The sequence below is a fragment of the Ipomoea triloba genome, chromosome 10, assembly GCF_003576645.1.
Source record: "Ipomoea triloba cultivar NCNSP0323 chromosome 10, ASM357664v1".
NCBI lineage: Eukaryota > Viridiplantae > Streptophyta > Magnoliopsida > Solanales > Convolvulaceae > Ipomoea > Ipomoea triloba.
Window position 1 is genome coordinate 19,128,412 of NC_044925.1, and position 25,226 is coordinate 19,153,637.

A 25,226-nucleotide genomic window follows, 5' to 3' on the forward strand; every position below is an offset into this window, starting at 1 on the left:
TAGAATGTCATCATCTTCTGCTTCATCTAGCTTGCGAACAAACTTGGATTATGAGCATTCTATGTACTGTCGGTGTGGATTGAAGGCTCCAATCTGCACAACCCGAGATTCTGGGAGGAAATTTTATGAATGTAAAAAATGGAAGGTATGTTTATATCATTATTTTTTAGATTGTTTGTAAATTTTGGACTGAGAAAATTTCTTTTAAATTTTAATAGGAGGGTCTTGGGTGCGGTTTTTTCGGATAAAGGAATGCAAATTAAACACGGATAAACTATATGATAAAAGATGGGTCTAGATTAGGGGTATTGCTTTCTTGATGCACTAACAACTCAGAATTAGGGGAAAATAATTTATCAAAGGATTTATGGCAATGCACATAAGAATTCTAGTCTAAGCTACAATAGTAAACAATAAACAAGAATTAGAGTATAATTGCCCCATTTTCGTGATGCATCAATCCTAACTCTTGAAACACAAAAGCATTATAAGCCGCAGTTCACCCATATTTTCATAGAAGGAAAATTTGGTTTGAAATTGGTTAGGCTTGAGTCCTTCATCCAACTTTCATTGAGATGAAAACCTCTCTAAAACAAGCTAACAATAGCTGCGCATCAATCACTAACAAGAGGAATTAACAATCCAATTCAAACATAAAAACCATAGGTGGGTTACTTATCCCCTTTATGCAATAACTACCTTCCTAGCATCAAGAATAGCAATAGAACCCTAATCGAAACCCAAAAGCTAACTACTGACACATTATAGATATAAGCAAAGCAAAGGTGAAATAAAACATCATCAACATTGCAATAAAAATGAAAAGGAGATAAATAAAGAGCAAAGGAAACTTCTCTATTAAGGATGAAAAAATCTGGGTAGAAATCCACTCCAATCCGCGATTAAAAGTTTTAAAGTAAAGTATTAATGTAATACTATGTTAAACTATGCTATGGAAGAAAGAGGAAAAATAAGCTAAATATATCTAGGGTTCGGAACTTCCCAAAATTGCAGCAAAGCGACGTTACATACTGCACAGTACAGATCTCCACAGACACCTTCACAGGCTGTGCGGGTGGCCGTGGAGCTGTCGCGATTTCTGTGCAACCTTAAAGGCACACGGCCACCTCCATGGGCCGTGTAGGTGGTGCCTTTGCTCCTTGCTTCGTTTCGCGCTCCGCTGCTCCTATCATTCATTGAGTGGGTTTCTCTGTTTCCAAAGTCGATCCAATACGTTCCAAAATACTTCCTTTGCTACTCGTTGTGAAAAATTGCACCTATGAACTCAAAATACACAAATGAGTCTCAATTTCCACTCAAGTATAGACAATTCGTACCAAAAATAGCTAGAATAAAGAGTAAATAATGGTTCAGAATTAGAGATATCACTCTCCCTTTAACATACCTTTCAAGAAACAACCATCTAACCCAATGACCTTCCTACAACCTTCTAAAAACCCTTTTTAAGTGCATCAAAACAAGCATATATTCTCTGAAAGACATATGGAGCATCAGGAACAACCCTATTTATTTTTATCACAACAGTGCTACCTGGATTTGAGTTCAGACATTCTTGAGCATAATCACTTAGTCTTTTAAACTGCCCTTCATAGCTTGCATCTAGGTTTTTTTTTTTTTTTTTTTTTTTTTTTTTTTGTAGAATTCCTTCTATAGTCATTCTAGCTATGCTGATTGAAATATTTAGCTTTAAATCTGCCTTTATATCATTTTCCAGCTGAGTAAATCCAATGTAAGGATGCTTCCTGACTTTGTCCTCTAATTTAGCTACAAGCCACTTTTGACTCACAACTATTAGCTTGTACTTTGAATTGCATCTATAGACCAGATTAATTGCCTTCACTTGAAAACATTTGTATCTTTCTTCCCACCCTGCACTACAGTAGAATGGACATCCTTCTCCAGAATACTCTGTCCTTACATATTTAAAACATTTGTAACTATATTTAAATTATTTTGTAATATATGATCGAAATGCATATATGTTTATATTAAGTTGTTTATTTTTTAATAAATAATATTATTATAATATTGCCTAATATTCATCCCGTGCGTCGCAAGGGTAGCATACTAGTATATTCAAATAGTTGGTGGATGATTCTATTTTATATTTAGAAAACAGTTTTTAAAATTCTCAAATTTTTCTAAATAACTGAAAAATGTTCAATTTTTAAAATGAAAAACTGTGCTAGTAAACATGTTTTCTATTTTCTATTTTCATATTCTACAGTTTTTCAGATTGGAGAAAATTTTCAATTAATAAACTAGTCCATTTTCTTCAAATTTTAGGGGTCGATTACCAAAATGGAGAAATGGAGAATTTTCTGGAAAAACAGAGAATTGGAGAAGTGGAAGAATGAAAAATGGAAAACTTGTTTACTAAAATTATTTCTCCAATTGCCTAACTCCTCTCCATTCTCCAACTCTATACATAATTTTGAAGAAATCCTATTTGGACTTCTCTGAATGGAGGAATGAGAGGAAATGCGCGTGAATAGTGCCTGGCGCAGGGAGATTCGCAGTTTGAATCCTGTTGTGCACTCAAGTATGATGTTCCTTTTCTTTTTTCTTTTTTTTTTTCCTTTTTATTATCATGTTCTTTCATTGTTATTATTATCCCCTTTTCTTGGTCTCCCCTCACTGGTGGGTAGAAACAAAAAAATAAGGGGAGGTTTTGGGGTATATTAAAGGTAGAATTGTTAGCAGGATTCAGAGTTGGAATCACAGATTCCTCTCTAGAACCGGGAGGGAAGTTTTATTGAAAAGCATAGTGCAAGTCATCCCCTCTTTTGCGATGAATGTGTTTCTTCTACCTTTGACAATGGTCCACGAAATAGAGAGACTTATGAATGATTTCTGGTGGAGATGTGAGGGAGAGGGTGGCAGAGGAATTAGATGGAAAGCTTGAGATCATTTATGTGTTCCTAAAAAATGGGGTGGTATGGGCTTTCGTAGAGTGAGAGAGTTCAACCTTTCTATGTTGAGTAAACATTCTTGGAGGGACAAATTATGCTATGGACCCGGGTCCACTTTGCAAGGTGGACGTGGGTCTATGTTCACAATTTTAGAAATCTATATTCACAATTTTAGATCTCAATATACAAAATTACATTACTCAATATTCACAACTTTTGAACTGTATATTCACAATTTTGTTATATAGATTCAAAAATTGTGTTATGCTACTGAACATAGAGTTTTGATATTATTGAACATAGAGTTATGAAATTGTGAACATAGAGTTATAAAATTGTGAACATAGAGTTATGAAATTGTGAACGTAGAGCTATGATATCGTGAACATGAAATTATGAAATTGTGAACATGAAGTTATAAAATTGTGAACATGAAGTTATGAAATTGTGAACATGAGGTTATGAAATTATGAACATAGAGTTATGAAATTGTGAACATAGACCCGGGTCCACCTTGCAAGGTGGACCAGGTCCATGGCATAACAACTGTCTTAGAGGCTACTACACAATCACTCTTCTCTTGCTACAAAGGTTTTTAAAGCCAAGTATGACCCAAACTGTTTTTTCTTGGAGGTTAATCTGGGCAGTAACCCCTCCTTTATTTAGAGAAGCATTTTGGAAACCAAATCTATTATCAAAAGAAACAACAAATGGAGAGTAGGCGATGGGTCTTCGATCAAAATCTAGAAGGATTGCTGGCTTCCTGATGCAACAAACCCTGCAGTAACCACTCCCCCTTATCCCTATATGAGTGATGTCAATGTGTCCTCCCTTCTTGATGATCAAAATTCAACTTGGGACGAGAACATTATCCGGGAAATTTTCAACCCCAGGGACTCCATGTTGATCACTAGCATCCCTTTGTTTGCTAATAGAAGGGAAGATAAGCTTATTTGGGCTAGGGAAGATAGAGGCCACTTTTCAATTAAGAGTTGTTACAGGGCACAATTACATGATTTATCTTTACAATATCCTCCATCTTGGGCAATAGTCTGGAATCTTAACATCCCCCCAAAGGTGAAAGTATTTTTTTGGCAGGTTTGTTCCTCTTGTCTTCCTACTGCTAACCTCCTACATCTCAGAAGAGTGGATTGCCCTATTTAGTGGTAAATCTGTTTGAAACAACCAGAAACTATTTTAATGCTTTAGTCTCCTGCAAAGTGGCGAAGGAGTGCTGGTCTAGAATGAACACAGTGCTAAGCCCTGAGGGATATTCATCATTTGCTGATTGGATACATGATAATATAAATGCTCTAAAAAAGGATGATCGCTCTCTTTTAATAATGTTGTGTTGGAATATCTGGCAGAGCAGAAATGATAAAGTCTAGAGGAGGGTTTCAACTTCTTCTATGCAGATCATTGAGAGAACCTCTGCTTATGTATCTCGAAGAGTGGAGAAAAATCACTGAAAGAGAGAATACAACTGCATCTACCAATGGAAGATTCATTGTCAAATGGCAAAAACCCCATCTTGGTTGGACCAAACTAAATGTCGATAGTGCTCTTGATGCTAATGGTGGTAAGATGGGCTTTGGATGGATACTTAGAGATGGTCAGGGTTGCTTTAGAGGAGCCAAATGCACTCCACGGAGGGGTCCTTACGTACCAAAGGAAAATGGAGGCAGTAGCTATCCGGGAAGCTCCCTCATGGCTAAAAATCCATCATTTTGATTATGTAATTGTTGAAATTGATTCCTTATCTATGGTTCAGAGCTTAAATTCTAGCTTAGAAGTCTCTTCTTTTGATTTGATTTTATTAGATATCAAAGATAAACTTAGTTGGTTTTCCAATGTGTCAATCTCCTTTGTCAAGCGATCTGCGAATCGGGTAGTGAAGGGTGTAGTTTTCGCGGTGGATGGAAAGTAATAGGTGGTAAAACGGGAAGAAGTTCCCGAGTATCGTTCTCAAAGGATGGCAAGGAGGGAATTCAAGCGGTAAGGGGATTAAGCACAAGAGTGTTTAGTGTTTGAAAGCTAACCCAAACATAGGTAAGAAAGGTGCATGAAACATAAGGAAAATAAGGAACAAACAAAGGAAACAATTAAGTGGAAAGGAGGATTTGGATATTGCAACTCATATAGGTATCCTTGATTTCCTAAGATACTAGGCTAGCAACACTTAGATAATGAAAATGAGGCAAGACAACTATGCCAACGCCACTCTCGTGGTCATTGGCCTATCATCTAGTCCATAGTCCCATTCTCATGGCAACTAGGCTAGGTGAGGCAAATTATCGAACACGTGGTGTGCTATTTGCCTTCCAATCCCCCTTTTCTCAAAGGTGAGAAGGAAACGTGCTAGGCTAAGCTAAGGAGTATCCCTACTCTCGTAGGTGAGACTCCTTCTCCAAACACCTCTCATATAGGTTGATCATTCCCACACAAGAGTCAAAGAAGATCACCATTCACACAATCAAACTCATAATCAAAGCAATTGCAAAACCTAATTAATCAATTCAAAGCTCAAGAATATCCATACAACATTGCTCAATCCAAATCCACAAAGATCTATCTAATCATACTTGAAATTGAAATAGCAAAAGGCAAAAGTAATGACAAGAAATTAAAAGGAAGACTTAGCTATTGAACTTTGAATTTGAACTTGAACTTGAAATTGAACTTTAATCTTGAACTTGAATGTAGATCACAATCTTGCAACAATGGAATTCTTCTCTAATTCTAATCTAAACTAAGAATTGCAATGTGGAGTGAATTGGGAATGTGGAGTGAATTGGGGGAGATCTCTCTAGGCTAATCCTAGAGAGAGAAATATTCTAAAGAGATCTAAAACTGAAGTGTGATGGATCCCCTGAAAAATGGCTCAATTCCCCTTTTAAATCTCGCCCAACCGCCAATTTTCCGCGCTGGACGCACGGGTGGACGCACGCTGGACGCGCGTCCACTAGGGCGTCCACTGCGCGTCCACTGCGTTTCTGCTGCGTTTCTGCTGCACAGACTTCAACTTCAGAGAGCTGCTTGGTGGACGCGTTCTGGACGCGCGCGTCCACTGCGCGTCCACAGCAGACTGCTGTTCTGCTGTGCGAGAATCAGAGAGCGAAAAGTTGGACGCAAGGGTGGACGCATGGTGGACGCGCGTCCACTGGGGCGTCCACTGGGCGTCCATGGTGTATTTCGCACTCCAACTTCGACTCGTGAATCCTTCTTCGAAATCTAGCCATTTTCTGCCTTTTTGCCCATCTTTTTTACCTACAAAATGATTAACCAAGTGTGGAACGGGGTCCAATGGCAATATGAAGCATTCTAACGCAATAAAGGGACAAATCAAACACAAAAGCTACGAATTGTGCACTAGACTATCCGATAACAACCTTATAAAGATGGCATCTTTTGCACTTATCAGGTAGTCAATATACTAGCTCGGGGGTCCGTTTCTAAGTTAGGTTGCGAAGAGTGGTTTTCCCACTATCCTCTTTTTCTTTTTCTTTTTCTTTGTAATGTGCTGTTGGATGGTTTAAGTAATGAAATCTAGTCTTTGCTCTTCAAAAAAATTATTATTCCCTTTTATTCCTCCAACTTTATACATAATTCTGGAGAAATCCTATTTGGACTTCTCTGAAGGGAGGAATGGGAGGAGATCCGCGTGAACAGTGCCTGGCTCAGGGAGCCACTGAGCAACTTGGTGCCACTAGACCACAAGGTCCTTGGTTCATTATTATTATTCTTTTCATTATTATTATCTTTTATTATTATTATTATTATTATTGTTGTTGTTGTTGTTGTTATTGTTGTTGTTGTTGTTATTATTATTATTATTGTTGTTGTTCTTGTTGTTCTTGTTGTTGTTATTATTATCTTTATCTTTATTGTAGAAATGTACAAATGCCATATGAGATGATTGTATTTAATGAAAAATTAGAGAAATGAGAAATTGGATGAATAGAGAATGAAAATTAAAAAACTGGAGAAATGAAAAACTTGAGAAATAAAGAAGAAAAAAATGGAGAAATGGAAAAATAAAAAATAAAAAATAGAAAAACAGAGAAATGAAGTAAACGAACCTTAAGTTTCCATCTAACCAAACACTCCATAAAGCCCTCCTCATTAGTCTCTTTAGCACAAATTTTAAGAAAACAAAAAACCGATATATGTGTTTTTAACTAATAGGGGTGTTGCAATTTGGAGAAGTTTTTCTCCTGCAACACCCTGAAGCTGTTAGGTTTTTTATTTAAAAAAAAGGTGAGACGCAATGAAAGCTGGGGCAACTGGACAGTATGTGATTTCATTTTTAAAGCTGGCCAACAGCCAGCTTATTTCTTTTTATTTTATGAGTCATTTCTATTTTTTGTCCTACTGTTATTGGGACATTGCCAATTTTAGTCCACTTCATTAATTTTTACCACATTGCGGCCAGTCTTATTTAGTCTTTGCCACTTTTAGTCCACCGTTAAAATTTTCGTCAAATAACTGCCCAAAACAGAGGTATTTTGATCTTTTCATGCTTTGATCATCTCTTTTATCCTTTGTAATGGTTTTCCTTACTGATTTTCATCCAATGAAGAGGTCCAGGGAAAGCCATGGCTGTGTAATGTGGCTCGCATGGCTTTCGTCGGACCTCTTCAATGGATGAAAATGTGTAAGGAAAACCATTGCAAAGGGTCAAGGAGATGACCAAAGCATGAAAAGACAAAAAATACTCCTATTTTGGATGGCAATTTGACAAAATTTTAACGATGGACTAAAAGTGGCAAAGACTAAATAAGACTGGCTGCAATGTGTCAAAAATTAATGAAGTGGACTAAAATTGGCAATGCCCCAATAACAGTAGGACAAAAAATGAAAAGGACTCTTTTATTTTTTTTTTTAATTTTTTTTAGTTGGCCCTTGCAAAGACCAACTTTTTTTTTTTGAATTTTATTATGTGTAATTTAAATATAATAAAAATAATAATTGTAATTATAATTTTTATAATAATAATAATAAATAAAAGAAATAATTAAAATATAGTTATAAAATGGTGGATTCACACAAAACTGAGAAAAAATTTAAATATAATGGAGAAAAGAGTTTTTAAGATTGAGTGAGATAGTAAATGATAATGTGGATGTTTGGACCTATAAAAATCTTGGAGTAAAACCTCAACTGTTCAGGAATGACTAATATATCTAATCCCACGGAGAATATGATTAGTCATTGCGGTATTTTGACCTATCAAAATATAAAATAAAACTACTAATATAATTTTACGACCCGAATACCCGGAAATTCTTCGCTCTCCCTCCTCAATTCCTTGCTGGATTCAAATTCCTCCATTCCCAATAGAAACCTAATTCGCTTCAATTCATCTCTTATACTGCCACGTCAATCGATTTTTCCAGCTACATCAACTCAAGTAAAGGTTCCTATTTTCAAAACTATGGCGGAGCCCAACAACAATGTAAGCTTAGCTCTCGCCTATCTTCATCTTTGTCTGTATGTAGCTGTGTGCGTATATGCGCGAGTGTGACTCTTGTGTTTCCTGAATGTATATTAGTTTTCTACTTGTTTTCTTTTATGGATACTCTACTGTAAGGATGCGCACATCTCAAATCTAGGTTGATTTTTGAAGAAAGAAAATATTTTTTTCCCCTCTATTTCTGTATTTGCAATTTATATTTAATTTGGTGCATATGTGAAACCTTCAGGTTGTTGGAATCGATAACACCTTTCGGAAAAAATTTGATCGAGAAGAATACTTGCAGCGTGCTCGTGAACGGGAAGAAAAGGTTTTTTAATTTCTTCTAAATTTGCTTTAATTTCTTCATTTTTCTTTGTGTTTGTGTTTGTGCTTGTGCTTAAGTACTTGAACTTTTCATGTTGTAGGAAGCTGAGGGACGGAAGTCCAAGGGTGAGACGTCTTCTGATCATGTTCTTTGTTTTTCCTTCATATATATTAGCTATTTGAATGTACATGAGATGTGGAAATTGTTTATTTGTTGTCCTAAGTGTTGCATTATTAAAAAGATGTACTTGGGCAGCAAGAGGTCCTCCAGTGCAGAGGAAGCCCTTGAAGCAAAGGGATTATGAAGTAGACCTCGAATCTCGCTTGGGAAAGACTCAGGTTAGTTACTTTTATCTTTTATTTTTAAAATATGCTTGCCTTTTAAATTGGTTATATATGCTTGTATATAAATGTGCATAACATCTTGGTTCATTTATTGTAATGTAAATATTACTGTTTATCTTTGTAAAGTTTGTATGATTTTATAAAGGGATCTATAGGATGCTGTGGTCTAAAGCTTTGTGAATAGTAAATCTTATGGGCATCCTCAACTTTAGAGACAAAAGGAGGCAGAGGCTTGAATATAATGTTTAATAGCATAATATTCACTCAGGGATCTAATTTTGACCGTACTGTGGAACTTGATCATTAGGCTTTAGTAACTAGTGGTTCCAGCCTGTTGTATTTAACACTGAGATGTTAGGTATACATGTTGGTGCAACTTGATTTAAGCTATTGTAATATCTGTAGATGTCAAGGTGAGGACACCATTCAGTATTATTGTAAAGCTGTATTAGACAGAGGAAGATTGAATCATTTGGCCGGATTTTTTTTTTTTTTTTTGCAAATGCAAGGTCACTGGGTCCATGGCTGTTTTATATATGCAGGGTTTTGTTTACATTCCTGTTCTTGTAATCACCTGGTTCTCACATGTTCCGGTGGCTTAGCATGCCCATTTCTTTAGACCCTTTCACCATTGGTGGATCTAGCTTATGCATAGCAGGGTCAATTGGTCTGACTGCATCAACATCCCAAAAATTTCTCATTATATGTATGGAGTAACATTTTACTAATTAAGATATTGAATGCTGAGACATGCTGCAGCCATGATTAAATTAGGAAGTTGTTATGATTAAAGAAGTCGTATTTTATTAAAATTACATGACATAGTTTAGATATTAAGGAACTATTAAATAGTTATTTAGCTTATTACTTAGTTTAGTTATTTAGAAACTATTAAATAATTATTTTGCTTATTACTCTTAGTCTTCAAATTAGTTTAGACAATTTTGTTATTTCGAAACTACCAAATAATTAATCATTCTTAGTTTAGGAATCCTTGTAATTAGCCATATAAAAAGGAAATTCAATCTCAAAAAGGTGTCTAAGGGAGTTTTGGGTCTCAAGCAAACCCATGTTTTCTCTTTTCCTCTTTCAACTACTATTCTTCTTTCTTATCTTTTGTGTTTTCTTGCCCTTGACGAAGAAGTCGTAACAAATGATCCCATTTTAAAGCAAAAAATAAATAAATATAAGGAATGGAGTTATACCATATATCACCATATTAGTAGTTAGCTACTTTTGCTAGCATTTTCCAGCTTTGAGTGAAGCTACGTCTGGTATTGCTACTATTTTGGCCACAATAATTTTCAACTTTGGCCGTATTTATTTCTTCTAGTTAACAAAAGGATTTATTAATCTTTTCTTGATTGTTGGTTCTTTGATCATGCTTCTGTTATATTTAATTTTTTCAGTAATGTTTTGAAATCTGTATGGTCTTTGTTTTTGTATTTCTAAATTCTTCTTATGTATGTACATTTACTTCTTTGTGGCAGGTTGTGACTCCAATAGCACCCTTAAGTCAACAGGTATGTTCCAACTTCCAGCCATTTTCTCTTTTGTATTGCATGTATAAATTTCTAATTTCTGATAATTGGCACTTTCTTATTTTGAGAAATCCAGACAGGTTCTTGATTTTTAAATATGGAAACAAAAAGATCTGTGTAGCCCTTTAAAAGAAGAAATTATTAAGATGAGGAAAAAAACTGTGAATGATAAGTATGTTTTTTTTTATAATAACATTATAATGGAGTGGTGTGGTGTCTCTAAATGTCTTCTTTAGTGACTTTTTTAAAAATAAATTTGTATTCAACAGGTGGCTGTGATAGTTTAGAGTTTCATAGAAAATGTATTAAGGGCTAGTTATTTTACTGTATTTCTTGTCTATCAATTAGACACTATATCACCAACTACACAAATGTGAACATTGTAGTGGCCATTTGTGCGATCTGAGACAACTTTCTTTTCTCACTACTGTAAAAATAAATTGAGACTTCCTCTGATATGCAGATCAAACCTTCTGATTTCTTAAGAAAGTGGGGAATGATTTATATTCAATTGTGATGCTCATTTTCTGAAATCGTCTACTTCTGTCATTTTGTAATGCAATTTCTATTGCAGGCTGGATACTATTGCTCAGTTTGTGAATGTGTAGTCAAGGATTCAGCAAACTACCTGGACCATATCAATGGGAAAAAACGTATGTATTCCTGTGTATTACTAATGGGATAATGTGGTGGTGTATGTACATAATTAATGGTTTCTTTTTGTTGGTGTTGATATCTTATTTTCTTGTCTATTTTCAGATCAACGAGCTTTGGGCATGTCTATGCGAGTGGAGCGGGCATCTTTAAAGCAAGTAAGTGGACTAATGTTGACAAATGAAAGTGGAGTTAGGGTTGACGCAATAACTAAACTATTAATGCAAAAAAAAAAAAAAAAAAAAAAAGAAGAAAGAAAGAAAAAGAAGCACATGTAAATCCGAAATTCTCTCTCTCTTTTTTTTGGGGGGGTGGGGGTTGGGGGGTTGGCGGTAGCTAGTGAGTGGGATTTTACTGCAGACCAAAATGTTTGGAAAGGTCGCAGCCACTAAGCTTAAAAGTTGAGCTTATTATAAATTCACTAAACCCCAACAAGTATTGGCACACCAAATAATAATGTTGACAAGAAGGGGATTGGAAGAAAATAATTAATCATAAAGAATGAGGAGGAGGTGGTGGTGTGTTGGGGGGAACCACTTGGCTTGCAAATTATATCTATTAAGTTAAAGTGTAAATTTGAGGTCACATAGCAGAACAAGAGGGTACCAGTTCTGCATCTCTTTAATGCCCTTTGAAGCAAAAGGTTACATTGGGATCGGGAGTTACCGTTTGCATTGCCAAACCTTGGATATTTTGGTTTTCCAACCGCTAAAATACTTGTTGAGGCAATCTTATGTGTGGGAACATTGAAAATTCTAGTTGAAATTTTAGATTGGGGTTAGAAGTTACTATTCACATTGCCAGACTTTGGAAATTTTGGTTTTCCATCTTCAAAACACTTGTTAAGGCAATCTTATGTGAGCAAGCTATGTAATATAACCTATAAATCTTCCTTGACATCATTGGAGCTTATGTTTTGATCAATGTCTAAAATGAGAGAAGCGTCTAATATGGTCAATGATTATTAGACTTAATTATCATTCATTCGGAAGTCATCAATCATTTGCCAAGTTGTCCAGTGAATGTTGAATTTGGTATAATTTATCAAATGTGGATTTAATAGTAGTACATATTGTAATTTTTTATCATTAATTTGGTAAGGTCATGGTTTTAGTATTCAATTTGAATTCATCAATCATTTGCTAAAAACAAGCAATTGCAAAAAGTTAGTGAATGCTGAATTTGGTAGAACTAGTCAACCGTGGGTTCAGTAGATAGTACATATTCTAATGTTATATGATTATATAATTGAATTACTTATCTCAGGCTATACATCTGTGTTTCAGGTCCAAGAGCGATTTGAAGTGCTAAAGAAGCGGAAAGATAGTACTAGCATCACCGTGCAAGGTGGGGCTTAAATGGACCTGAGACTCAGTTTTAGTTAGTTTGATGATTTAACAATAAATCAATAATAGTTAATCAAAAAGCTTTTATAATAATTTCAGAAATAAATGCTTTGTATATATGCTGCCTGCTTATCACAAAATTTATAAGAAACAAACAAGACAATTCTAATTGCACTTGTTAACTTGTATCTGCTTTCAATTCTCATATTGGTTCCACAGATCAGCTCTTTCTACGGGTTAAAATGAAAAACGAATATGAAAGTTATATTAATTCCTTTTACCTTGTAGATTTCGATGAGCGAATGTTGAAACAACAGCAAGAAGAGGAAGAGAGGAAACGCCAGCGTCGAGAAAAGAAGAAAGAGAAAAAGGTCAGCAAGCTTTCAATGCTCATTTGGTTTAAATTTTCATCAACTTTTGTGATTTGGGAACACTGATGCCATGTAGAAGTAGCATGACATGATTTTTTGATATCTGCTTGTATATTTGTTTCTTGTATAGAAAGAGAAGGCAGCAGAGGAGGAACCTGAGGAAGACGCTGATATTGCAGCAATGATGGGATTTGGTGGCTTCCGAACATCTAAAAAGTAATCTGGGTTTTGCATTGAATCTAGGTTGTCCTGCTAATGTGCTGAGGTTTTAATGTTATAGCCTGAAGTGTGTCAATATGAGGTATTTGCTAGCGATATAATGAGTTTCACAGCAATGCTCATCACCTTCAATTTGCAGCTATAAATGTTCATTGTGTTTGGAGTATACATTTATTGTTGCAATAGTAATTAAGCGGATATCCATTATACTTGTCAAATTTCACATATTTAATTCGTAAGTTTATGTGAGCTGTTTATATGCTAATTGGGTAAGAACATGATGAGGCCTTTAAACCTTTTCTACCATAGAAAGTATTAGGTTAGGTGCTGCAATAGGGTGTTTGGGAAATGATAGCTTATCCGCCAAAGTTTAGTTTCTTTGACCAACTTTAGTTGTTTGATTGGTCAAATAACTAAAATGAGTGTTTAATAATCAGGTTTTTTTTTTTTTTTTTTTTTTTTTTTTTTTTTTTTTTTTTTTTTTTTTTTTTTTTTTTTTTTTTTTTTTTTTTTTTTTTTTTTTTTTTTTTTTTTTTTTTTTTTTTTTGTGGTTTTTATGGTTGGATGCGAGTAAGTTGAAAAATGGAAAAAGTTACTTTTATTGATATTAGTTTATTGTATTTTTGTTTAAAAGTCTAATTTATTCTTAACAGTTGTTGGTTTAAGGTCTTGTTTTTTAAAGAGTTAATACCACAAATGGTCCTCTAACTATTGGGCTAGTGTTCCTTTTGGTCCTGACTTTCAATTCTATCACAAATGGTTCTCTGACTTTCATTTTTAACCATAAATAATCTCCCGTTAAAAATTCTGTTAAATAGGCGTTAAATTTAGGGGTAATATTGTCAAAACGATTAATATTGTCAAAACATTAATAAACATTAAGTTAATAAGTATAAAAACAAAATAGACGTGACAAATCAAATAATTGAACAAATTAAATAAAAATCCATGATTAATGTTCGTAATTTGTATTTGATTAATTATATTAATTCAACGGTGGCGACCTTCAATTATGTGCCAAACAAAATGTTTGATCGATTAATAAAAAGTGAAAACTATTAACCGGCTATGTATGAACAACCATGAAAATGATGGAAGCAAGGTTTTTGAAAATTTTTTTTTCCATTTTAATTTGTTGGTTAAATTAAAAACAGATAGCTCTAATATTAAATCTTCATTTTGTACGCATAATTACGAGAATTTTATTTAGGAGTATTTATATTCGTTAATTGTTTCAATTATGCTTGTTGGTGAAAAATTCTAAACATTTTTATTTTATGACGATTATATATATATATGCGTAATTCTATTTGTACCACTCAAAATTCTATTTACACCACCATTTAATAGGTTTGATAGCTTTATAGGTGGTGTAAATAGAATTTGCTATTTACACCACCTTCATTAAAGTTGTTCAAACATTATATTATCTATTTAAAATATTTATTATTTATTTATTTATTTATTTATTATTTATTTATATTTTTAATTGTGATAGAATAATAATTTTTTCTATAATATTTTGTAATTAAATATTTAAAATATTTATTTTTATTATTTCAAATTGTGATAGTATAATAATTTTGTGTATAACAATTTTTAATTATTTTTTGTAGTATCTAATGTTTAATGAAAAAATCAAGATATTCTTTATAACTCAAATTTTTTGTATGCATTATTTTACCTTATTATAATAATATAATAAATTAATTTTTAATAGCTAAAAACAGTAAAAACACATTAACATCACAATAAAATATAAAAAGAAAATTTTCATTCCATTTCAATCCATTTAAAAAAAGGTATTGAAATTAGAAATATTATTAAATTAAATTAAATTAAATATCTATTTAAAATTTTTTTTAAAAAAAAAAAACAAAAACAAAAACGGAGCAACCCCTCCGGAGGGGTTGCTCTGTTTCATTTTTTTTTGTTTATATATATATATATATATATATATATATATATATATATATATATAGTTTTTAAAATTTTAAATTGTTATTCAATTTAATTTTGTTTAAATAAGTTTTCAAAAATTTTTTTTGTTTAAATAATATTCATCCCATTTGAATACCTTTTTTTTTTGGAAACTCTAATTCCAACACCTTTTTTTTTGAAAACTCTAATTCCAACACATTTTTTCTTTGTGTAATTAATACAGTTGACCATGGTGCTGTAAATAGTCATATTTATACTTTATTGCTATTTATACCACCTATAAAGTTATTGAAATTTACAATCTTTTGTGAATTTCAATGTTATTTGCACCATGGGTGGTAGGAATAGCAACACCCATATATATATCTGATACAGCAAAATACGGAATGAATACTGTATTAATATCGAATCGGGTACAAGGTACGATACCCTAGGGGAGACCGGGCTACGTGACAGTGGGTCAGAGGTTCCCGGTCTCTTTAGCTACTGTATTGGAAGAAATAGCCAAAAAGTCCTTTTCCCTGCATTAAATGCACCTTTTATAGTGCCCTCGACAACACCTCCGGTCTGACGGCATGTAGGACGCGTGGCGGACATGCACTGGTCACTCTGTTGGTCCAGCGCACTCGCGGATACCACGCGGGTGTGGGGTCTCTGGTTCGAACCTCTGCAAAGGCCCTAACTGTGGCCCGGAGCGCAAGGTTGTCCGGCCTGGTCAGATCGGGCAGAAACTTCGGAGGGTGATCGACCCCTAACTGGGCACACAGACCGGGAAACCGGGATATGTAGACCGGGATTTTATCCCTATCATCTAGCCCCCCAGCCCGGTCTTTTACGACCATCAGGAAGGAAAGTCCGGGCTGTTCAAACAGTCCCGGGTTGCGCCGTTTTCGTTCAACCGAAGAGCAAAGATGGGAGGCGACGTCAGCAGAAGTCGTCAGCCCTAATACCCACGCGTCGTGTTCCCATGGACCTCGGAACTTGGGCCTAAGCTAGGCCTAGGTCGCGGGGAATCGAAACGGCGGCCCCTTACTCTTCCCTCTATAAAACGGGATCCTCACGCCCTTTCCAACTTTTACGGACCAAAGTTCAACCCAGAGCTTCCCGAGCGATTGAAATTTCCCGAGCTCGTTCCTGTCAACTGCAGTACGTATTCACGCTTTCTTGAACAGGTAAATCTCTCGTTCACTTTCATAAATACTTTTGATTTATGACTTCGGGTCCCGGGCTGCCTTTAGTAAGACACCTCTCTGTTCTTGCTAGGTACAGCCATGAGCGGATCGGATAGCCAGAACCTATCCATTCACAACTACGGCGGCTCGGTCGAGGTCGGATCATTCACGGTCTCGACCTATGACTCCGTGATCAACGCCATAGACACTTACTCCGGGGAGAACGAGGGCTTAGCCCGGCCTCATGATCAACCGGGAACCGGGAATGACGAAGCGGACTCCCGGCCCGCCGTAGAGCTCCTTGCCACGGAAGCAGGGCCCTCGGGTCGGGGGAAGCCCGTCCCTACCGCTCATGGTAGGATTGGTTCGCGGGTTTGCCGGTCGATTCCACTCCTCCCTTGACCGCTAGCAGGATCCGCTTGGAGAACAGCGGCCTGCGGCAACATACCAGTCTCCTTACTCGTGGGGAGATCGAAGAGATCTCGGCCCTACTAACCGGGGTCGTTAAATTCGAGACCAAACGGTCATTGGGGAGCGTCGTCGACCGGACGAACGGGGACTGGCTCGGGATGCACTTGGACTCCATCAAGGCCCCGTTAACCTTCCTGTTCCATCCCTTCCTATTGGGGTTTATGAAGTACTACGGGGTTCTGCCCGGGCAGATCGCCCCGAACGCCCACCGCACCTTGGCGTGCTTTCCGCAAATATGCGATCGTCACGGTCTCCCCGCGACTTTGGAGCTTTTCCGGTACCTTTTTTCGGTCCGGCCTTTGTCGGTAAAACACGGGGGCGGGGTCTTGTGCATACAATCTCGCGAGCATTTCTGCAAGATTCTACATCTGCCCGAGAACAACAGAGGCTGGAAGGATCGGATCCTGTTGGTCAAATATCCATGGCCTCTTCCGGTCGACAGAGAATGACCGATCCTCGTGACGGAGCACAAGCGACCCAGGCAAAGCCGGGCTCTAAACGATGCGACTGTCAAAATCTCGGCCGAGGAGTACGAGTATGAGATCTTCCGGTCGCCCGAGGAGTACCAGGAGGCGAACCTCGAGCCCCCCAGATATGACCTAGCGGAGAAGTACGTGCCCAAGAGGGCGGTGGTGACAGTAGCCGTCGGACCTCCCCTTCCGGAGGCCGGTTCACGAGGTTCGTAAGGGTCGCCGATCTGAGGTCGGTTGTTTTGGAGGTCGGGATTTTAACCTTTTTTTTTTTTTTTTTTTTTTTTTTTTTTTTTTTTAAATTTTCCAGGAGCCATGAGGAGTTTTCCAGTTTCTGCCCGCCCGGCGACGAAAATCAGCCTAGGGTCCAAGAAGGCCGAGCCCTCGAAACCAGCGGATCCCAGCGCTGAAGCGTCGGTCCCTACTGGCCTGCCCTTGGCCACCACGCGTCCTGCCGGTTTGAGCAACGAGCAAGACGCGGCCCGAGCTGCCAAGCGCGGGAAGGAAAAAGAGATTGTAGAGGTCGAGGAGGTCGCGACGGTGAAACGCCCTCGTCGTGACGGGTCCGGGTCTACGACCCCGGTGATCGACGTGCTGATGAAGCACGGGGACGAGCCTCCTGCGGCCCTGTTATCGAGGATCTGCGCCGCGGCCCCTCCTCCAGAGAAAACGAGCGGGTGGTCGACCGCTCTGGTCGGGGAACGCATTGCCTGCGACCTGATTCAGGTAATGCGAACTTTACTTTAATATGCTTCGTTGCTGGTTCGGCCTCTCTTACCGAGGGTTTTCGCAGATGGCTCACTCGGTCACCGACCTATTTGCTCGAGCGAAGGACGGGGACGAGATCCACCGTCGAGAGGTGGCGTCGCTTAAGAAGTCCCTCGCAAAGCGGGAGTAGCGGATCAAGGAGCTCGAGGGCAAGCTGAGGACGACCGAAGAGACCGGGAGACGGATCCTGGAGCGTGCGGACCTCGGGGAAAAGATCCTAACCGACCCCGTCTTACTCACCCGGCATATCTGCCGAGGGCAAGAGATCGGGGAAGCCGTCCTCACAGCCATCTCGCGGACCCCGATCGGGGAGGACCTGATGTATGAGTTCGGGTCTTGGGCTTTCAACAGCGGCCGGAGGGCCATGCAGAACGATGTTAGGACTGCGCTGGAGGTTGCGATCGACGACGACGACCTTCTGAAGATCCTGGCAGTTTTCCCGGAGGAGGTGCCGGACCCTAGCCCGACGCCATTCTCTAAGGTTCCGGATGGGCGTACCCTCCCGGTCCCTGTTGCTGAGGTTTCTCTGGACCATCGGCGGAGGTCGCGACGACCGCTGGACCAACAGCGGAGTCCGTGGCGGCCCCAAGTGCCGGACTAGCGACGGAGGGCGACGCTGAGCCCAGAGCCGAGCCGTCGGCCGAGGCGAAGTAGGCTAGGTAACGCGAATCGAGAGCCCGGCCTCGTTGTGCCGAGCACTACTTTATTTTGACGGCCTCAAAGCCGGTTAATAAAAACTTTTCGATCCTCCGTGCGTGTTCAGTTTTATTTACTTTGTGTTATTTAGTTTTACGCATATCAGACAGGTAACCGGGCACCTTACTCCCGGGGTGAGCACCTTGCTCTCACCATTAAGGTCCGAAGACCGGTAACCGGGCACCTTACTCCCGGGGTGAGCACCTTGCTCTCACCATTAAGGTCCGAAGACCGGTAACCGGGCACCTTACTCCCGGGGTGAGCACCTTGCTGTCACCATTAAGCTCCGAAGACCGGTAATCGGGCACCTTACTCTCGGGGTGAGCACCTTGCTCTCACCATTAAGGTCCGAAGACCGGTAACCGGGCACCTTACTCCCAGGGTGAGCACCTTGCTCTCACCATTAAGGTCCGAAGACCGGTAACCGGGTACCTTACTCCCGGGGTGAGCACCTTGCTCTCACCATTAAGGTCTGTAGACTGGTAACCGGGCACCTTACTCCCGGGGTGAGCACCTTGCTCTCATCATTAAGGTCCGAAGACCGGAAACCGAGCACCTTACTCCCGGGGTGAGTACCTTGCTCTCACCATTAAGGTCCGAAGACCGGTAACCGGGCACCTTACTCCCGGGGTGAGCATCTTGCTCTCACCATTAAGGTCCGTAGACCGGTAACCGGGCACCTTACTCCCGGGGTGAGCACCTTGCTCTCACCATTAAGGGTAAAACATTTAAAGGAAAAGCCGACCTAACCGGTCAGTTCTACATTTCAAACAGAACGAACTCGCAGGGTCCACCGAATCGGCCGCGCAGGGCGAAAGTAAACTGGGGCACGCAGGCTCCCGATCCTATTACAAGCTATTGATAAAAATGAACCAAGTGTTGAGAATTCCAAATGTGGTCAACCGGCCTGCCGATAGTGGTTTCAAGCCGGTAGGTTCCCGGTCTCACCACAGCTGAAATAACATATGGTCCTTCCCAACTCTGGGCTAGCTTCCCGCCCTCGAGCGGCTTGCTGGCCTGTCTCTCCCGCAGCACGTAATCCCCGACTTGGAAGTACCGGGGGTGCACCTTAGGGTCGCGGTACGCTTTCAATTTCTTCTGATACTCCTCGACCCTCCGGGCCGCGACATCTCTCTTTTCTTCCAGGGAGTCCAGCTCGGTGACCATCAGGGAATCATTGTCATTCTCATCATAACCCCGCTCTCGAGAGGTCGGTATCCATGCCTCCACCGGCAGACGGGTTTCGGTGCCGTAGACTAATGCAAAAGGCGTTTCCTTCGTGGCTTCATGGGGCGTAGTCCGGTATGACCACAAGATATACGGGAGCTCGTCCGCCCAGCTTCGTCCGGCCGAATGGAACTTCTTCTTGAGCCACTCCAAAATTGTCCAGTTTGCGTTCTCCACTTGGCCGTTCCCTTGAGGGTATGCCACGGAAGACCGGACCGACCGGGTGCCAACGGTCGCTAGGAAGTTCTGGAAATATTCGCTCTCGAACTGCTTTCCGTTGTCGGTCACCGACTGAACTGGAACCCCAAAGCGGGAGATCACGTTTCGCCATACGAACCGGGCACACTGCTGAGAAGTAATTGTCGCCAACGGTTCCGCTTCGACCCACTTCGAGAAGTAATCAACAGCGACGATGATGAAGCGACGTCGACCGGTTAATTGCAGGAAGGGTCCCAAGATGTCCACTCCCCATTAGCGAACGGTATTGCCGTGCTGACCGTATGATAAAAGGTGGCTGGTCTGCCAGGGACCCGGGCGTACAGTTGACACGATTCGCACGATTTTGCCAGCGCCTCGCAGTCTAACTGGATCGACGGCCAATAGTAGCCGATCAGCATTATTCTTCTTGCCAAGGCCCGCCCCCCCTGATGAGCGGAGCAAAGTCCGGAGTGCAGCTCGGTCATCACAAGTTCGGCCTCAAACTGGGACAAACATCTCATCAACGACCCCCCATAAGACCGTCGGTAAAGGCGGTCGTCGACTATCTAGAACCGGGGGGCACGTAGCTTCACCTTCCTGGCTCTCTGCTCGTTCTCCGGTAAGGTTTCGGTTTCTAAGAATGTCCGGAGATCAGAGATCCATTCGTCCGTCCCTGCCTCAACCGGGGCCACAGGCAGCACATCAATACATGCGGTTGACAGCTCTTCCACCCGGGCAACCTTGGATATATATTCTGGGGCCTCATGCGATAACCGGGATAACATGTCTGCATCCGTGTTCTCAGCCCGCGGGATGTGCTCGGCGACGCACGCATCAAACGATCCCATAACAGATAGGGCGTGGTCGCGGTACCGGGCTAGGCGTTCTCCCTTTGCCTCGAAAGCGCCGGTGACCTGTCCGACCACCAAAGCCGAGTCGGTTCGGATCCTCACGTGTCGAGCCCCCAGAGAGCGGGCGTGACACAAGCCCGCTATGAAGGCCTCATATTCCGCTTCATTATTGGTCGGCGAGCGAGAACTATACCAGCACCAGCACCCTGCTTGCAGCTCGACCCGTCAGTCGCGATTTCCCACTCCGCCGGGGCGGGGTCAGCGATCGGCGAGGTGCTGCCGTCTCGTGCCGAACATTCCACCACGAAATCCGCTAAGGCTTGTCCTTTAATGGCCGGTCTGGGCGTGTACTCGATCGCGAACTGGGTTAACATCATCGCCCATTTAACTAGCCGACCGGAGGATGTAGTCGGTCGCAGGATAGCGCCCATCGGCTGGTCGGTCAGTACTCGGATCACTCGGCCTTGAAAGTAGGGTGTGAGTTTTTTCGCGGTCGTGTATAATGCAAACACGACCTTCTCGAGCTGAGAGTACCGTAATTCGGGACCTTGGAGCGCGTGGCTGATGTAATAGACCAGGCGCTGTATCCCTTCCGGGTCGGTCCGGCAAAGCACCGCACTGATTGCGCGATCGGACGCGGAGAGATAGATCTGTAATTCTTCACCGGGCTCCGGTCTAGACAGCACTATTGGCGAGGCCAAATATTCCTTCAAGCTCTCAAAAGCTCGTTGGCAATCCTCCGTCCACGCAAAGGCGGGCGTCTTCTTCAGCGTCTGGAAGAACGGGTGCGCTCGCTCAGCAAGTTTCGAGAGAAAGCGGCTTAGGGCGGCCAACCGACCGGTCAACTGCTGAACTTCCCGAACCATGGCAGGTGGCCTCATGTCCATAATTGCTTTCACTTTTGCGGGGTTCGGCTCGATTCCTCTTCTCGTCATCATGAACCCGAGGAACTTTCCGGTTTGTACAACAAATGTGCACTTGGTCGGGTTAAGCCTCAGCCGGTGACGCCTCATAATTTCAAAACTCTATTGCAGGTCGGACGCATGGTCGCACATGCTCCTGCTCTTTACAAGCATATCATCGATGTAGGCCTCCATCGTCTTGCGATCAACTCTCCGAATAAGGCATTCACCATCCTCTGGTAAGTGGCTCCCGCATTGCGTAGGCCGAATGGCATCACTCGGTAGCAGTACAGACCGTCCGGGGCAATGAACGATGTTTTCGCCTCGTCTTCCTCGGCCATCATCACCTGGTGATACCCTTTGAACGCATCCATGAAGCTCAACAGCTCAGCGCCTGCGGTCTCATTGACCATTTGGTGGATGCTCGGGAACGGGTAAGGGTCTAACGGGCACGCCTTGTTGAGATCGGTGTAATCCACGCACATCCTCCAGGCCGGAGGCTTGGGGACGAGGACAACGTTCGCTAACCATTCAGGGTAATGGACTTCCCGGATATGTCCGGCTGTCGCCAAGGACCTCGTTTCTGACCGGACAAACTCTCGTCGGTCGGAGGCCAGGTGCCGCTGTTTCTGCTTAACTGGTCGGGAGCCCGGGCGGATGGCTAATCTATGGCATATGGTTCTGCGATCGATCCCTGGCATATCCTCCGAGCCCCAGGCAAAGATGTCAGCGTATTCTCAGAGGACGGCAATGATGGCGGTCCGCAAATCAGGGGATAAAGCCGAGCCAATCTTCACCGTACGTTCCGGTCGGGAATCTGACAGCGCCACGAGCTCTACCTCTTCCGACGGCTCTGGGCGCTCAATCCGGACATCTTCCTTCCTCTTACTGATGGTGTTTACTCGGGACGTGCTGGCGTCCTGTTTCTGCACGGCCCGGACATAACATCGTCTAGCCGATTGGGGGTCTACTCTGGCCGTGCCCACGCCCTCCGGTGTTTGAAATTTCATGCATAGATGTGGCATTGATATTATTGCACCAAGTTGTGAGATCCCCGGCCTGCCAAGAATGACGTTATGAACGCATGCCAGGTCGACGAAAACGAACTCCATCGTTATACGGAGAACCCTCGGAACGGTCCCGATCTCGACAGGCAGACGGACTACTCCCTCCGGATGGATCATTGCTCCTGTAAAACCCGAGAGCGGGGTTCTGACGGGCGTTAGCTGGGATTGGTCCAACTGGAGCTTTTGGAAGACGTCCAAATACATAACATTCACGCTCGAGCCCGTGTCCACCATGACTCTTTGGACGTCGACGCCGTTGATGTCTATGGTTATCACCAACGCTTCGGTCGCACAGTCGGCGCTTCTCGGCAGGTCCCGGTCGGTGAACACAATGGGCTCCACCTTCTTCCTTTTCTCCTGGTTTGTCTCCTCTACTAGGGCGACATGTAAGTCACGGGCCCAGTTGCGACGGTCTCCGGCCGTGTCACCACCCTCCGGTCCTCCAAATATCACATGAATAACCTGCTTTTGAGCGGCTGCCGGAGGCTCTCTATCCTGGTCGGGATCCTTGTCTTTCTTATCCTTATCCTTCTTGAAGTATTTTCTCCACCTCGCCGGTTCTTCTTCTTCTTCTCAGCGAACTGGGCCAATTCTCCGGTCTGCAGCAGGTCTTCGATCAGGCCCTTAAGCACGTGACACTCTTCGGTGTCGTGTCCCCGATTGCGGTGATACGCACAGTACTTATCTTTGTCTGGGCCGTCTCTGGCCGGGGCGGGCAACTGAATCAGATGACAATTCTGGGCGAACTGTAAGACTTCTGCAACCGGTCTGGTCAACGGGGTGTAGATCGAGTTTCCATCGCGGTCCTTCTGTCGCGGATTGTTCGGGCGTCTATCTCGCTGACTTTGATCCCTCCTCGGCCCCTCAGTCTCCATCATTCTTTTGGCCGAGTTCGCCTCTGTGGCGGTGGCGTGGGCGACCACCCTGCGCACGGTGTCCTCGTAACAGGACGGAGGCCGGAGGATAAGATCCTGGTACAAATTTCCCGCCCTCAGAGAGTTGAACAAGAGATTAGTGGCGGTGACATCATCTACAGGCTCGATCTCCGCCATTTCCTTATTCCAGCGTTCGATAAATACGGAGAGCGGTTCACCATCCAACTGCTTGGCATTTTCCAGATGCGAGAAATGCTTCTTCACGGTCTTTGACATGGCGAAACGATCAACAAACCTCCGGGCTAGGTCCTGGAAATTGGAAATGGAACCTGGCTCCAGAGTACGGAACCACTCCGCCGCACGTCCGGTCAATGTTGAATAAAACGCCCGGCACATTACTGCCTCGGACACTCCCATCATCAACATGTTGCCGTAATAAAGGTTCACGTGCTGCTCGGGGTCCGATCTGCCGGCGTACTCTTTATCCCCGGGGACTCGCAGGTCGATCGGGTACGACTGGCTCATGAGCTCTGAAGTGAAGGGTGTGCGTAGCAAATTGGTCGCCCGTTCAGCAGTACGATCGTCGCTATGTTCTTGCTTCCACTGGTTAAACTCTGCGCGGACTTTATCCAACACTCCGCGGGACAGACCCGACGAGCGGGCCGGGTCCTGGTGTCGGCGCCGCCGTGAGTCAGACGAACTGGCCTCACTGGAATCGGCATCGCTCGCAGTCGGCAGTTGCAACGATCTGCGCGCTTCTTTCGCCGGCGGGTCTAACCGGTCTAAGGCGCTCAAGCGCGGTCGCTCCCCCTGTTCTGTCGGCTGCCGGGAGCCTGAACCGCTCAGGCGGGAGAGCGCTGGGCGTCGGGCGGGTGCTGATTCCCGCAACCTTGAAGATACCGGTCGTCGCTCGGGCCGAGCCCTCCTCAAGACGGGCGAGGCAGTAGCCGCGACTTCGATCGTCATGGTCTCCGGTGGTGGCGCTTGGGGTTGAACGGGCGGCACCGGTTGGTAAGGGAACGACGGGGCGTAAGGCTGTGAGTAGTACCGCGGTGAGTTAGCCCACGATTGAGTGTTCGCGTCAAAAGGGTACGCCGGGTACTGAGGTGCTGACGGGTACACCGGGTACTGGGGTGCTGACGGGTACGCCGGGTACTGGTAGGGCAGCGGCCCGGTCGGGATCGGGAAGCCCTAAGGCTGGTGTATGAAGTTAACTGGCTCGGGATTAGAGGCCCCGGCCATATTGTGCGGCTCTTCCCGTGAACTGAGTCTGGACCGCAGATCTACGGGTTGCTCCTGCTCCGGGTTGTCAGAGGCGAAATAGTCCATGTTGGGATACATGGTGAGAGACCGACGAACAGGGAAGGCGGTGGCCGGCTTTGTTCTATTCGGTCCCCACG

The 25,226-nt window shown here is 42.5% G+C and overlaps 2 protein-coding genes across 2 annotated transcripts; one reads left to right on the forward strand and one right to left on the reverse strand.

The window, feature by feature from the left end:
• Window positions 1–8,184: 8,184 nt before the first annotated feature.
• Window positions 8,185–13,453, forward strand: LOC116031467 (zinc finger matrin-type protein 2). Its single transcript, XM_031273687.1, has 10 exons — window positions 8,185–8,388; window positions 8,636–8,716; window positions 8,814–8,838; window positions 8,969–9,051; window positions 10,548–10,580; window positions 11,173–11,251; window positions 11,358–11,410; window positions 12,539–12,599; window positions 12,887–12,969; window positions 13,100–13,453. Exons 1-10 carry the CDS (start codon window positions 8,368–8,370, stop codon window positions 13,187–13,189), a joined length of 609 nt encoding a protein of 202 aa, XP_031129547.1. The 5' UTR covers window positions 8,185–8,367; the 3' UTR covers window positions 13,190–13,453.
• Window positions 13,454–23,400: 9,947 nt separating this feature from the next.
• On the reverse strand, window positions 23,401–24,792 carry LOC116033264. The gene has a single exon (XM_031276018.1). The coding sequence runs from the start codon at window positions 24,790–24,792 to the stop codon at window positions 23,401–23,403; it is 1,392 nt and encodes a 463-aa protein (XP_031131878.1).
• Between the last annotated feature and the right edge of the window lie 434 nt (window positions 24,793–25,226).